The 15,119-nt window shown below is 38.3% G+C and overlaps 1 protein-coding gene across 8 annotated transcripts in view; it reads left to right on the top strand.

Annotated features, from left to right (window-relative positions):
• Nucleotides 1–15,119, top strand: part of atp11a (ATPase phospholipid transporting 11A) — a 140,165-nt gene that overhangs the window by 88,639 nt on the left and 36,407 nt on the right. For all 8 annotated transcript variants that reach the window (XM_043691213.1, XM_043691212.1, XM_043691220.1 and 5 more), the window contains exons 15-19: nt 91–162; nt 3,177–3,250; nt 3,718–3,821; nt 6,441–6,622; nt 12,019–12,270. In XM_043691213.1, coding sequence (XP_043547148.1) covers nt 91–162; nt 3,177–3,250; nt 3,718–3,821; nt 6,441–6,622; nt 12,019–12,270 — 684 coding nt within the window. The remainder of the gene's footprint in view (nt 1–90; nt 163–3,176; nt 3,251–3,717; nt 3,822–6,440; nt 6,623–12,018; nt 12,271–15,119) is intronic.

Genomic DNA, 15,119 nt, shown 5'->3' with positions numbered 1-15,119 from the left:
ATCATGATGGATTAACATTGTGTACAAGATGGCCAAATTATTCCCTGTGCTGAATAGTTTGTGGTTTTACTTGTCTTTTCTTATTCACAGGCTTGGCTTCACATTCGTGCAGGTAAAAGACAATTTTATGGAGCTTGAAAATCCAGAGGCTGAAATTGAAAGGCAAGTACATGTTTGCTCAGAGGCAACTAGGGTGCAAATGCTGCCCTCACTAGTAATCCACACATTTCATGAAATGACAGTGAAATCAACTGTATGACAGTTTTTTCTATCAGTTCTGAGACTGAGCTTTTTTTACTTTCACTCTGCTTTATTCTGCCGGTCCATGGACCTGACTTCTTAGCGATCACCCTAAAAATTCAATTGATATTTGAAGTTGAATATTCAGGAACTGTTCCTGAAAGTTCCATAGATACCACAACCCTCATTCACTGAGCCCTCTGGAATTTATGCCACTCAAGTACCCAGTCTGGACAGTCAACCTATAAATGTGCTGGCTGTATTGGGACTGAAATTGTTCTCCACATTAGCATCAGGTCTTCAGTCTACCACATTCTGTTATACATGACCTTCATTACAAAGCATAGCAGCATTTGAGATACAAGATATCCTGTTTACTTCTTCAGCTAATCAGAGCCTGGGATTTTATAATTAATTTTGATTATTATGTGAATGAACTTTAATAGTTTGATTGTCTTGTTTATTAGGTATTGTCTTAGCATTGGGACATTTACCTGCTATGCTCTTGAACGCTTTTTTAAAGTATTCCATGAACTATGCTTTATACGATGATTAGTGATCTTACGCTTTACATTTTGACCATATAACTGGAGCTGTAACCTGGCAGGTGCAGGGAGAACAGATTGTGTTTCATGTTCCTTTTACTTCCTGGATTGGGGGGGATGCAGTGTTTTACCTGATAGATCTGCTCTATTGTCTCAGGAGGATCTGAACTGCACATCTGCTCCAGTCTGACCTGAGGCTGCCTGAGCACAGCGTGATGACTGGCAGTCACATCCACCACCTGTTCCCATCATCACTTCCCCATTGCCACAAGGCTTGCCTCATCTGTTTTGGTTGATGAATAGACTAGCACATTGAAAATATGTTTGTGGCTGGAGTTTCTGCAGTACCTCTCCCAGTCCTTCATCAAATGCAGCTCATACTCCACTGATAAAACACCTGCCACATGTATAGGATGCTGGTTTATTAAGGATTTGTCTTTCTCCAAGAGCAGAGTGCTGTTGAGCAGAGTGAAGAACCTCATTAACTTTTGATATTGTCATCCAATACATTGGTACTATTTGTACTTCCAGACAACAATAAAAGACCAGAGTACAGACCAGCTCTCATAGTCAGAACACTGAGCAGATACATTGTTGATATAGCCTCTTTGAGCAAGACAAGATTCACTGAGAAGTCTCAACTTGAGTAGGTTGGTGCAGGCTACATATTCCACCAGGCTGGAATGTCGGAGGACCATTCTCAACAATCAGCCATGGGCTGTGCTATCCAATTTGAACACCAGCGTGACTCACTTTCCATGAGAATCAACAATCATCTCATGATCCTTCATTTATACTTTTCCAGTAACTCCTCATGATTTTGACTATTTCCCCATAACAATAGGACAAGAGGTAGGACAATAGTGTCTACCTCTTCAAACTATTGACAGAGTTGTAGCATTGAGGTATACTTAAAAGCAGGCTTGATTAGAAAAATTGAGCAAGTAAACGTATGGTTATTAAAAGTGAGTCATATTACAGCTGCCTGTCCCACTTCTAATCAGCTTACCTCTCAAATTCTTCCTGCTAATATGATAAAAGAATCTGAAAAGAGTCATTCATGGATTATACTCTGATGCTTTCAAACCAATTCTTAGGAATAAATTTAGAGTACAGAACACTTAGTCTAATGAGTCATTTGCTTAAAAATCTGCTGAAAGTAATTGTTCTTAAGGATATTTTTGAAAACAAGTCACTCACCTCTGGTTATCTGTTAACAATGGATCTGTGAGATGGATAAAGAAGTACACAAACATTTGATAGTCTATGAAAAAGCATTTGACTGTGTGTGCATCTCTGCAAATGAACAGGTCTACATCACCATAAAGACTTTTGGGAGGATCTAACTTTAGATCTGTCTCCTAGGAGATCCAACTTTATTCTCCCACCAAGTCCATAGTATGATCAGAGTGGGTGGTGCTTATTACACTCAGTCAAGTATTAACCCTTTCCAATCCTTCCAGACTAATATAGAACACACTGAAGCTATATTTAGAAAAATCAAACACTTTGGAGGGATAAATTTAGGCGGTAGAGCCATAAACCTTGAGGTAGATGACACTTGCTTGACAGCTGAGGCAATATAGTAATTACAGTGAAGTTTAGATGAAGTCAGCAATACTGATAAAGCACTTAATATGAAAATGTATGCTAGGAAGACCAAAGTGATGATAGTTAGTAAGAAATACACAAAACCAAAGGTGACATTCTCATTTGTATGCAGAATAAATATGCAGATTTTGTGCGTATCAGATTATTACAGAAGATGCTAGATATGATACTGAAATTATCAGAAGAATTGCTTTTGATTTAAAAAAAATCCATTCTAAGAATATAGAATAAGCCTGTGTTCAAAGAAATGTTTGCTTAACTATTATATCTGGTCAACACATTTAAATAGTTGTAAAGCATGTACTGTGGGTAACTATGCATAAAACTGGAAGTCTTTGAAATGTAGGCATACAGAAGGAGGGTTAGAATATCCTCAGAAGAATGAATAAGCTGGCGAGGATTCAAGGGAGATAAAAACCCAGAAGTGCCATGAGATACGTGATCAAGAGTTGTAAACTGAGGTATTTAAGCTATCTGATAAACCGCAAAGCAAACACACAGTGCACTGCTTTGAAGACATGTGTCAGTGGTCAGAGCAGTGAAGGAAGTCCAAGAGTTATTTTGGACAAGTAACATCAAAAAAGTGTATATATGAGCTACCACACGAGGTCTGCTTATAGTAGAAGTAATGCATGTAGGTTTGTATCTAACCCACAGTAAGAACAAGAAATCTGAAAAAACTAAAAATCAGTATTTCAGTTAACTGGAAATGTAGACATATTTTCTGTGTGTGTGAGAAGTATGTTACTGTTAAATTCACATCTTTCCATTCTTTTTCAGGTACGAATTACTCCAGATATTGAATTTTGACTCAGTGAGACGTCGTATGAGTGTCATTGTTAGATCCGTAACAGGTGAGAATGACTTAGTGGCTGGGAGTGGATCTGACCTTTATAAATTCCATGTCAGTATGTGTGTCTGAGAAAAAGATGCTTGTGATCAAACAAGATACGGCTGAGTATGGTTGGAAGAGATGCAGGTATTGCAGTTGGATATTGTGTGAGTGTGGGTGATATTGCATGCGATTTGTGAGCATGTGAGTGGAATTGGATTAGGTACATGTGTAGGATGGGATTAAATCTGCTATGAATGTGAGAATGGTATGTCATCAGGCAAAGTTTAGGATATTTGGTTTCGAAAGACAAAGTTCTAAGTTTGTGCTGTTCTGTGAAAACAATGTGATTTTTTTTCTGCCAATTTTCCTTCTAGTTCAGGATCAGTGCTTTTGAGGCAACATTTATCATTCATTGGCTGTGTCTATATGTCACTCAAACTATCTTATAACATTTTATTAACATAAACCTTTTTGTCTCTTTAATAGGTGAAATAATCTTGTTCTGTAAAGGAGCTGATTTATCCATTTTCCCCAGAGTGAAGGCAGGGAAGTTGGACCTAGTCAGGCAAAGAGTGCAGCAAAATGCAGTGGTATGTTAAGGCAGTTTGAATGTTGCTTCAAGTCATTGTAATACGACTGCTAATGTCTCTATGTTTGCTCCGCCTTAAACCTTGAAACTATTCTATAAGTTTAAATGGTATATTTTGAATAAAAGAATGATTGATTAATGCATCTCTGGCCCCATGGGATTGCCACCTGGTAAATTTGTTTTGAAGTGGTGGTTATCCATATAGGGCCCAGACAATTATATTCTGAAAGGTTATTTTATGTATACGTTTGAGCTCTTGGGATTCATTTCCAGACCAGCATTTTCCTGCCTTTAATTTTTTTTATTCATTCATGACCAGCATATATTTCCTATCCCTAATTGCCCAGAGGGCAGTTAAGAGCCAATCATGTTGTTGTGGGTCTGGAGTCACATGTAGGCCAGACCAGGTGGGGATGGCATTTTTCTTCCCTGAAGGGTTTTTCCGACAATCGGCAATGGTTTCATGGTCATCGTTAGACATTTATTGAATTTTATTGAATTCAATTTCCACCGTTGCCATGGCGTTATTTTAACCTGGGTTCCCAGAACATTACCTGGGTCTCTGGATTAATGGTCTACCGATAATACAACTAGACCATTGCCTCCCTGCTGTGAAGGGCACCAATGTAATTGCACAATGCTCCTTCTATCTTTACTTCCAGGTCTCCTCTGATAGTAAGTCTGCCACTAAAAATTGAACATGTGGCAATTTTTGGCCCAACTTTGTTCTCTGCCTTCTGTCCTTAATCTTGTTCTTGCAATATTAATTTTTCCTTGATTACATCTGCACAGTATAATGTCCAGTTCAAATGGAGAAACAGGCTCCACAATTTCTTCATGTTTATTCTTTTGTGTCATGTGGACAAAGTCAGTTTTGTTGCCAGTCCCTTATTGCTCTTTGTGAAGCTGCTATTGAGCTTCTGCCTTGAATTGCTGCAGTCCAATTTAGCGCAGGTGCATGAACAGCACTGTTATGGAGGTAGCATCAGGAATGTAACCTAGTGATAGTAAGAAAGGCTTTAAGTGTATTTCCAAATCAGGAAAATGTGCGACACCTCCAATACAATTTCTATAATGTTCAGATAAAGTGTTTGTACCTATATTCGATGATTAACAAATCAACTTGGATCATTTGATGAGGCCAAGAAATAAATGGCCCTTTTGAAATTATTCTCTTTATTTTTTTCAAAGGGTTTTTTGATAAGATGATAAAGTTTCCATTGTTTAATGGTCAAATTTCCACTATGACTTCTGTTTACTTCAGCTTCCCATTTCATTCTGCCAAGCTCCAGTGGCTCAATTGTCTGTATCTGGGAAATGCTAGAAATTCTGGAATGTGTCCAAAGTAATATTGACTGTGCTTCATGTGCCAGTCATTTGAAACTCCTCCACACGCAAGAAGAGTAAGTGTTTCTGGTTAATGGAAGCTTGGAGCGGAATATTGGGACTATCTTGGAGCAATGCCTGTTCTGCCAATGGCCCTGAAATTGAATTTTGTGTCTCGCATCAATAATTTGAGCCAGCTGTAAGTGCTCTCCAGTGCAACTTAACCATGCTGACATATAATGTTATGCTTCTTACCAGGCTGCAGCCACCCTCAAGAGTGATCCTGCTCCATCCAAGGGTTAGGGGCTTACATTTGGCATCAGGCCCCTCACGAATATATATGCAGGCTCCTAACCCCTGGTTTAAGTGTCTCCCTGCTGTAATTGCACAACGCTCATTCTATCTTCACCTCCAGGTCTCCTCTGATAGTAAGTCTGCCACTGGCTTAGATGATAATCCCAGATGTTGTTGTCCCACCAAATATTGGTGTCCATTGGCTAGGTGAACTTAATCTCTGTGGGTTCTGTGCAATACATTCACCCATACAGTGAATGATAGTTTAACTTATTGAACACAGTCTACTTCAATAAAAAGCCCCAGCTGCCTATTGCATTGAGATATTAAATTGCTGAGTTTTAATTGAGATTGGTACCTGCTATATATGTAAACATAACAGCTGGACTTCAAAGGCACAGTCCCCACCAACTCTGCTAACTCCACATAGCTGCCTGCATCATATAAACGGCAGTAGCCTTTTCCTATTACCATAAGCATGACTGCGTCTTTGTATTGAGCTCCCCTACTCCAACACTGATCCTGGCCTTGGCCATTTCTTGGTCACAGCATGCGCAGCATATCATAGGCAAATTTTGTAGACATTATCATGCTTTTTTTATGAATGAGTCTAGATTTTATTGGCTATGACACCCTTGCGACTGTCAAGAATGTGAAAGTAAGTTCTTCCTTACTGAATATACAAATTTAAGTCACTTGAACACGACCTTATTTTCATCACTTTCTATGAGGTTATCTGACCATACTTTGTTCTTGTGTTTCATTCACATTTAAAACTTCACAATCCAACATGTTGCAGATGTTTGAAGACATGGAAGCTGATCTTACAATTGAAATCAATAAGTATTTTTGGCTGAACATATTTCCAAACAGTTTCTGAGAGTTGGAGTTCAGTGACTGCAAAATACTGCAATTTTGAATTCTGTAATATAGTAGCAGCTATTCATACTGGCTTTCAGTAGTGTACTCTGGTATTGATTATTTTTTTTATCAATTTCAGGAGGGACTGCGAACCTTATGTGTGGCTTACAAAGTCCTCACCAGTGAAGAGTATGACAGTGTACATGCACTCCTTCAGAATGCAAAACTAGCCCTCCAGGAACGTGACCGGAAGCTTGCTGAAGCTTATGATCTGATTGAAAGTGATCTTGATTTACTTGGAGCAACAGCTGTGGAAGACAGGTTGAGTATTTTGTTGTCAAAATTTGCCCCTATTGACTGAATTATGTCTGGGTAATACTTTATGCATTGGATCTACTGTATATACTCACGTATAGGTCAGTCTTACGTATACGTCAACCCCTTATTTCGGCCAGAAAATCTTGTATTTTCCATATACCTTGTGTATAAGTCAACCCTAGTTCGTCACAGATCAACCTTTATAAGTTAATGTGCCTGCCTGTTGCATTCAACTCCTGCTTTCCTGTCTACTGGCCAGACCGCTCCGTTCTGGGTCTTCCAGTCTGCTAGCTGTCAGGTTTTCCGAATTACTGTAATCTGCGGAGTCAGTTTCTGAGGTTTACCACAAAGTGAACATATTACAGGGAACATTCAGGAACCAGGGACTGCCTGGAAGGTAAAGTTCCCGTTTTAACTGATCAGATGGATATTGACTTATTTGTGATTGTCTTTCTATCGCTAGTACACGTAAACAACCCTTTATCCGAAATCCAAAAAGCTCCAACATTGGAAGATTTTGTTTATGAAGTTTTTTTCTAAATAATAAGGTTGTTTGGCACGCAAACAGTTAACCCAAGTCGACACCCACTCGATGCATGTCAGTCAGATGCGTCAGCAAGCCTCAATTCTCTCTCGAGGCCTGTTTTACTCAGTAAGTCTGCTCCTCCGGTAAGATTTTTACAAAGTTCACCATTAAACTGTCACTTATTCTGGAATTCGAAAAATTCTGAATTCTGAAAACCAGCTGATCCCGAGCATTTTGGATAAAGGATTGTACACCTGTACTTCTACTCAAAGATGAAATGCAAATGACAATCAATTTTTACAATGAATACAATTTTTTTTCACCATGTGTCCTGAACTCAACCATAGTAGATATTACCTGTATAGTATGTGCAAGCTGGGCTATTTTACTTTGTTTAACAATGCTAATATCCAAGATATTGTTGCTTATTATTTAATAGAGAGATCTGGCTCTCGTTTGTCCACTTTTGACTCATGCCTAGCATGAATTTCATCCCCTTAAAAACAATACTGTGTTCACTGTATAAGTTAACCCCAAATTTCAGCTCAAAAACAGTCTTCAAAACTCAACTTATACACAAGCATATATGGTAACTAAAAGTAGATGGTGCTAATTTAGTTTCATATCATAACCAGACTTGGAATTTCAGCATGCAAATTGAAGAAGCGAGAAAGGTGGATTAGAAAAGACCAGCAGATCAGCTAAGCCTCCTCAGGATCACATTAGCTGGGGGATCAAAGATAAGCAGTCCTCTCCCTGCACTCGTAAATTGTAACTATTGCTCATAAGAGCAGAAGTAGACTACATGGCCAGTTGCGCCTGCTCCACTATTCACTATAATCTGGCTAATCTTGGGCCTCAATTCCACTATCCCATCTACTCCTCACATTCCTTCATTCTCTATAACACTCAAAATCTGGCTATCCCAGCCTTAAACATTTTGATATGTGGTCCCTCCCTAAGTCTGTTTGGAGTAGAGAATTTTAAAGATTCCAGAAGGGGGCACAGTGTATTCTTCTTCAGTGCTACAATGATACTATGATTCACTATCCTTTGAGTGAACTAATTTCTCTTCTTCTCAGACCTAAGTGATGGGATTCTTATCCTTTTACTGTTTTTGAGTAGTGAATATGAAAACCATCCTCAGTGTCTTATTATGCTGTTTCAGAATCTTGCTTTTTTTTTAAGATCACCCCTTGTTCCTCTGTACCCAGGAAATATAGGGGCTAGTTTACTCAGCTTGTCATTTGTTGCTCTGTGGTATATATCTCTATAAATATGGAGGCCAAAACTGCACACAGAACTCCAGATATAGTCTCAACCCTATGCAGAACTAGCAAGATTTATTTATTCCTGTACTCCAGTCATCAAAACCATATACAAAAACTTATTATTTGCTTTCTGAACTGCATTTTGCACCTGAATGTTGACTTTCTGCATTCCTCGTGTGCGCATATTGAAGACTCTTGTAATATAAACATTAAGAGGCTTCACATCTTTTAAAAAGTTTTCAAGTTTTCTATTCTTCCAATCAAAACAAACACCTTCACATTTGCCATGTTTTACTCCATCTGCCATCCCGTTGCCCTCGCACGTAAACTGGCTGTAACATTTTGTTGCCTTTCTGTGTCATCTCCACAAATTGCCTTCCGACCCAACTTTGTATCTTCAGTGAATGTTGATGCATTAGTCACTAGCTCTTCACTTAAGTCAGTAATACTGATAGTAAATAGCTGAAGCATCGGAAATTATTCTTGCAGCCCTGCACTATTCACAACCTGCTTACTTGAAAATGTCCTGTATTGCCCATTCTCTGTTTCCAGTCTATAAATAAATTACTTATCCCTGTTAATATATTGCTTTCAGTATCGTGAGTCCTTATCAAGCTTATCAACCTTATCAAATTCCTTTTGAAAATTCAGATACAATGGTCCACCTTTGTCCACCTTAGTGGTTACATTCTCAAAATCTTAATAAATATGTCACACAGGAATTTCTTTTTATGAAGTCATGCTGTACTTTTCTAAGTAAAATCAATTCCAGCATTTGCTAAATGATGATTCATATTTGGCTAGTTCACTGTTTCTGTTACTCCCTCCTTTATTAAAATGATGTTACATTTACCAGTTTCCAATCTGATGATGACCATTGCCAAACATAAGGAAGTTTGGACAATCAAAGCTTTAAGAACCGAGTGTGTACACCATTGGATCGCAGGAACTTGTCAGATTTTAGTCCCTTAATTTTCACATTCAAATATGGCAGCCACATATCAATATGTCACCATTGACTGCACAGTTTTCTTCACCAGTCAATGTATGTGTTAGGTTCTCAAAGGCTATAAGAGTGACCTGATCGGCAGTCTCATAAACAGTGTTTGAGCCATTTGCTCACTGTGTAGCTTGACCCTAAAATAGAGTACACCACACTGTCCTACAGGATAATGGCTAACCTAATCAGATCAATGCTCATTGCATACCACACATATTGAAGTCTGGATGCAATGTTTTATGATCACTGTTTCCCAGTGGATCTTTCACAATGACATTAGTAATTAATCCTGCCTCATTACTCCATTCCTAATTTCCACCCATACTGATTATATTTAATGATTTTCTGAGGCCAGATTCTTTCTCACTAATATTCTTATCTCGACCTTAACTAATGGAGCTCCCTGTGTTCCTTTGTCATTCTGTCTTTCCAGCAATTATATACCATGGAATATTAATTTCTCAACTTGATGGTGATTTGATGTAATCATTTATTCCTGTTCGTGCCTTTGATTCATCCAATTGAAGATTCTTCATGAGTTCAGATAAAGAACCTTTAATTTCATTTCTTTTTGCTTCTATTCCTTGCAATGGCTTTAAACATTGTACAATTTCTGTTACTCCCTCTGTCCCACTCTGCTGATATTTACCCATATTATTTTAATGTTCTATTGCCTTCATCTTTCTCTTTGGATTTCTGAATCTATCTTCAATCAAACTCTCCCCTCATCTTTTAAAGTCCTGCTCGCAGCCCTAGTTAAATGATTTGCCAGAATATTGATTTCTGCCTGATTTATATCAGTGTAAGTCAGCTCAATGGAACAATTTTCTCATTCCTTAGTATCAGTGCCAGTGCCTCAAGAATTGAAGCATCTTGTTCCTACAATACTTTTAATTCTCCAATCTGTTGATTTTATGCCAACTGGTGTGTGTCTGCTGTGATGATCTATAGATGATTAATGTTGATGGCTTGTGTTTTTATTTTGAGCTTAACTCTTCAAACTCTCTTGTCAGAACATCATTCTTGTTTCTCCCTGTGCTGTTGGTACCCACCAGAGACCATGACAATTGGGTTCCCTACCAACTTCCACTCCAATTCCTTTTCTAAATGCAAGGATATATCTTTAATTCTGGCACCGGGCCAGCAAAATAACCATTGGACTTCCCATTCACAGCTGATTATAGTTTCACCTATCACTACCATATTCCTGTGAATGTCATCTTGCATCATGGTGCCATAGTTAGTCTGTTCATCGGACCTTGCAGTTTTCACCCATGAAGGTAGCAAACTGTTTGTACTAATTCAGGGGCAGAGGCTCCTCTCACTGCATTCTGAAATCCCCGTACCTGCCTGACTCGTAGTCACATTCTCCTGTATCCTAGATCATTGATCAACTCTAAATTTCTATCTAACTTAAGGCATGTGACAGTCTCCTGAAACAAAGCATCCAGACAATCTTTCTCTGATACCTTGCAGTGTCCGCAACTCAGTGTCCAGCTCTGCGACTCTGAATCAAAGTTGTACAAGTTGCATATACTTACTGTTTATGGATTAGCCATGCATTCCACAGATTCCTACGTGTTGAAGTCATAGTCATTACCGTCTTAATACATAGGTCTAACTTTATTCATTTAGTTAATCTGAGTTACTAATTTACACACCTAAAGTAATACAAAATTCCAACCTCCCATAATCGAAGATGCTGGAAGAAGAATTGCCACTACTGAAAGCTAACAACGCATAGAGAACATTATCTCTCTGAAGTCCCATAAGTACCAAATTCCTGATTTTGTACTCTATCTACATTGTACCTTTTTAAAGAATTAAATTTAATTATACAGGAGTGAAAGTGTATATAATGTCATCACATATGACGTCATCTTAGGTACAAAGAAGTAAAAGAAACGTAGTTTAAAAAGTTAAGCATAACCGACATAAAATACGTAGAAAAAAATTGAAATAAGGTAAAAGTTAACATTAGAGTCCGTCTTAATATAAGCTGGAAAAAAAAGGAATAAAGTTAAAAGTTCAATAGTCTTTGAAGAGTCCTCTGCTCAATTCGCTCTCAGGAAGGTTTCAGCTGTCTGTTCTCTGTGCTGAAGCCACAGATACTGGGGGTGCTCCCTCACCACTCCTTCTTCCCACATTGGGCTGTGATGCCATTGCTGCTGCTGCTGCTGCTGCTGAAGCTGCTGAGTCCCTGATCTCCTCCTGCTGCCTCCGGAACATGCCCAGGCAGGATCCATGTGTTTAGATGTTTTCTCTCTATAGGTCCCTTACTTTGTTTGATCCTGCCCTGACGTGACACCCATTCCTGCAATGATGTCATCTCCCAAAAGAAGCAACTAAAATTGAAAGAAATTCAGGGTAATTAGCAGAAAAGAAAAGAGACTTTGTAAAATTCTCTTCATTCCCTTAGGCAATCATAACCAGTTCGAGACCACGTGCAATACACTACACTCAGTATTCTGCAAGAAGTGGCTTGTTTCAAGTTTGGTTATTATTTGCTTCAATTCCAACACACACAACTGTAGGCTAATGTTGAATCAAAACATTAGATTTTTCAAACAGTAATATATTGTTGAATGTGATTGCTCTTCAGATTGCAAGACAAAGCTGCTGAGACTGTGGAAGCTTTGCAGAAAGCTGGAATGAAGGTGTGGGTTCTTACAGGAGACAAGATGGAAACAGCTGCAGCCACGTGCTATGCCTGCAAACTTTTCAGAAGAAGTACACAGTTATTTGAGCTGACGACTAAACGAATAGAAGAGCAGAGTTTACATGATGTTCTTTTTGATCTGAACAGAACAATTATCAGGCAAAGTGGTAGTTTGCCAAGAGACACTTACTCAGGGTGGGCACCTCTGTTAATCCTTCACTTCATTGTACAACATGTTAAATGTTGCAATTTCAGAAAAAACAAGTTATAAGTTTGTGCTTCTCAGTTCTGCATTAAATGTAGCTTTTTTCTGGCATTAGATGTTTAGGTACTTAATACCAGAGCAAACAGGTAAGAAATTTGTACCGAATTTCAGTTAGGCCACAGTTTACGACTTTGGAATTTTACAGTTCCAACTCTAGAAAGCACAGAACTATTGAGAGTATGCATACTGACTAGGATCATGCCAAAATCTGATGCTCTTTTTATAAGTAGCAACTTGAGATATTTTATGCACAGGAACAGAGAAGGGTAAGAGAAGACTGAAAATATTTTAATATAATTGACAGTATTGATAAAGTGATTAAGTTAAGATAATTTCTTCTTGGAGAGTCATTGCAAAATAGGTTATTGATTTCTCTCTCAAACCGCTACCCTGAATTTGGATGGTGAGTCACTTGTAATGTCAGAAGCCTTGTGAAAACCTGTTCACATTCTTCTGTTTCCAGCTTGCCTTTGCATTCCATCACTTCCAAACTGTATTTTAAGTGGAAAACACATTTTGTAACTCTGGCTGGATGCTATGATTAATGGATATGCATCTCAGTGTTCTTTAATTTTATCTTGACAATACATTAATGTAAGTTTACTCACGATTGACTTTAGATGAACAAGTCTTTTGTTACTCAGTGTATCCTACTAGCTCCCTTTACCCAGAATGTAACATTGGCGGCTGCCCAATCTCAGAGTACGCTTGCATATTTAGTTCAGATGGAACAATTGTGGCCCTAGATTTACAGATCATTTCTTTGATTCTTGTGATCCAGAAAGTATCTTTGGTTGTGCTTACTTTTCTTATTGTTAAACTAATTCCTTTTCCATTAATTATCATGCAGAAAATATGGAAGATTTATTACCCTGGTTGGATTTGCTATGTAGAACTTACTTGGCTGTGACAGTGATCGCTCGTTTTGTACCAACCCAAATTTCCTAGCCTGTTGACCATATGCCTTTATACAATTCCTTCCCTGTGCATCTTAGCCTTTTAAAGTTTTGATTCTGCATCTGTACTCTTCTCGTATGTTCTGTTTCCTAAATTCTCTGCTATTTTTGTGGAGACATTTTTGAAATGATTTCCCTCAAGTCAGCTATTAAAAGCTTTAAAAAATATAAAAAGATACATTATAAGCTTGGCAGAGAAGTGGGTTTCAAGACCATATTAAAGATGGAGAGCTGAAGATTTGAAGAAACATTTCTAAAGGTGATTGAGTGAATCTTAGCTGATCAAACCACATCATTATTTGGTGGAAGAGTACATTGATTCTGGTCCTTAATAATTTATAACTAAGCTACTTGGTATTAGATGAGTATAGTATTCTTAAGAAGAGAATGGCTTGAATATATTGCACAAAGTGATGCTTGGGCTTTTTTTTAATAACTTCTCCTCAGGGACTGTAAAGGTAATCTGTGAGGCAGAAGATGTGGAGATGATTTTTAATGATGACTTTGTCTTCATAAAAGCAGAGGTCAATGCAGATATTGCAGCAGAGGAATGTATAAGAATGATAGTGAAGAAGAAAATATGAAGAGATTTTCCAAATGGTAAAACCAATCAAAAAAAACTTTGAAATTAACATGCAGGTCATATTGAGCTTCCAATTTGAAGTATACAAAGTGGGTCAGACCAATATGTCTCATTTCACAGTTTTACTGGTTTTGTTTTCTGGGCTGGCAACTTTCAAAATCGAAAAGTCACCAGGATTTCTTGAAATATATCCTAAAAAAGCAGAAAAAAACATAAGTTGACTTATTTTTTGGGTTGTTCCAAGAATTAAAGAAAAACTGGAAGGCATAACTTTTCAATCCATTTTAAATATGTAAATTGTGCTCTGGATTTCAGTATGTTAATCAGCTGATCAAACATTATTTCTGGCAACTATATTCTAAACCTACCCTTTACCATGTGAACTATCCAGGTGAATCATTGTCAAGGTAATATATTCTCCCTAAAGTGATGTGTCCAAAGTTTTCTCACCATTCCAAATGAGGCCTGCTCCACACTTTGTACATCTGGTCTTGCATGTTGGTTTATGTTTCATGTTGAGATGTGGCACCCTTCGGACATTTTTAACTCATTTTTCTGCAGTCACCATTTACTGAACTGTGTAATTTGTTAAAAGCAAATGATTCTACATATTATTCCACACATTTGTCAGAAATATTCTGTCTTTACAGTGAATATTTGTGAGCTTGTTATGATTCCTCGTCATATTCACCAATTCAAGAATATCTTTTGTATTCTAACTCTTCCTCCACCTCCAAATTATATTCTTATAATTGTCACTGTGTTGGTCCAATCTCAGTTGTAGTCCAGTTCAATATGTTTTGTTCGGAGAAAGTGAGGACTGCAGATGCTGGAGATCAGAGCTTAAAAATGTGTTGCTGGAAAAGCGCAGCAGGTCAGGCAGCATCAAAGGAACAGGAGAATCGACGTTTCGAGCATAAGCCCTTCTTCAGGAATAAGTAGGGTGTGCCAAGCAGGCTAAGATAAAAGGTAGGGAGGAGGGACTTGGGGGAGGGGCGTTGGGAATATGATAGGTGGAAGGAGGTATGGTGAGGGTGATGGCCAGAGATGAGGTGGGGGATGAGAGGTCGGGAAGAAGATTACAGGTCAAGAAAGCGGTGCTGAGTCTGAGGGTTGGGACTGAGAAAAGGTGGAGGGAGGGGAAATGAGAAAGCTGGAGAAAACTGCATTCATCCCTTGTGGTCGGAGGGTTCCTAGGTGGAAGATGAGGCGCTCTTCCTCCAGGCGTCATGTTGCCATG

Source organism: Chiloscyllium plagiosum, chromosome 6, assembly GCF_004010195.1.
Source record: "Chiloscyllium plagiosum isolate BGI_BamShark_2017 chromosome 6, ASM401019v2, whole genome shotgun sequence".
Classification (NCBI taxonomy): domain Eukaryota; kingdom Metazoa; phylum Chordata; class Chondrichthyes; order Orectolobiformes; family Hemiscylliidae; genus Chiloscyllium; species Chiloscyllium plagiosum.
This window is presented reverse-complemented; position numbering and strand designations above follow the sequence as displayed.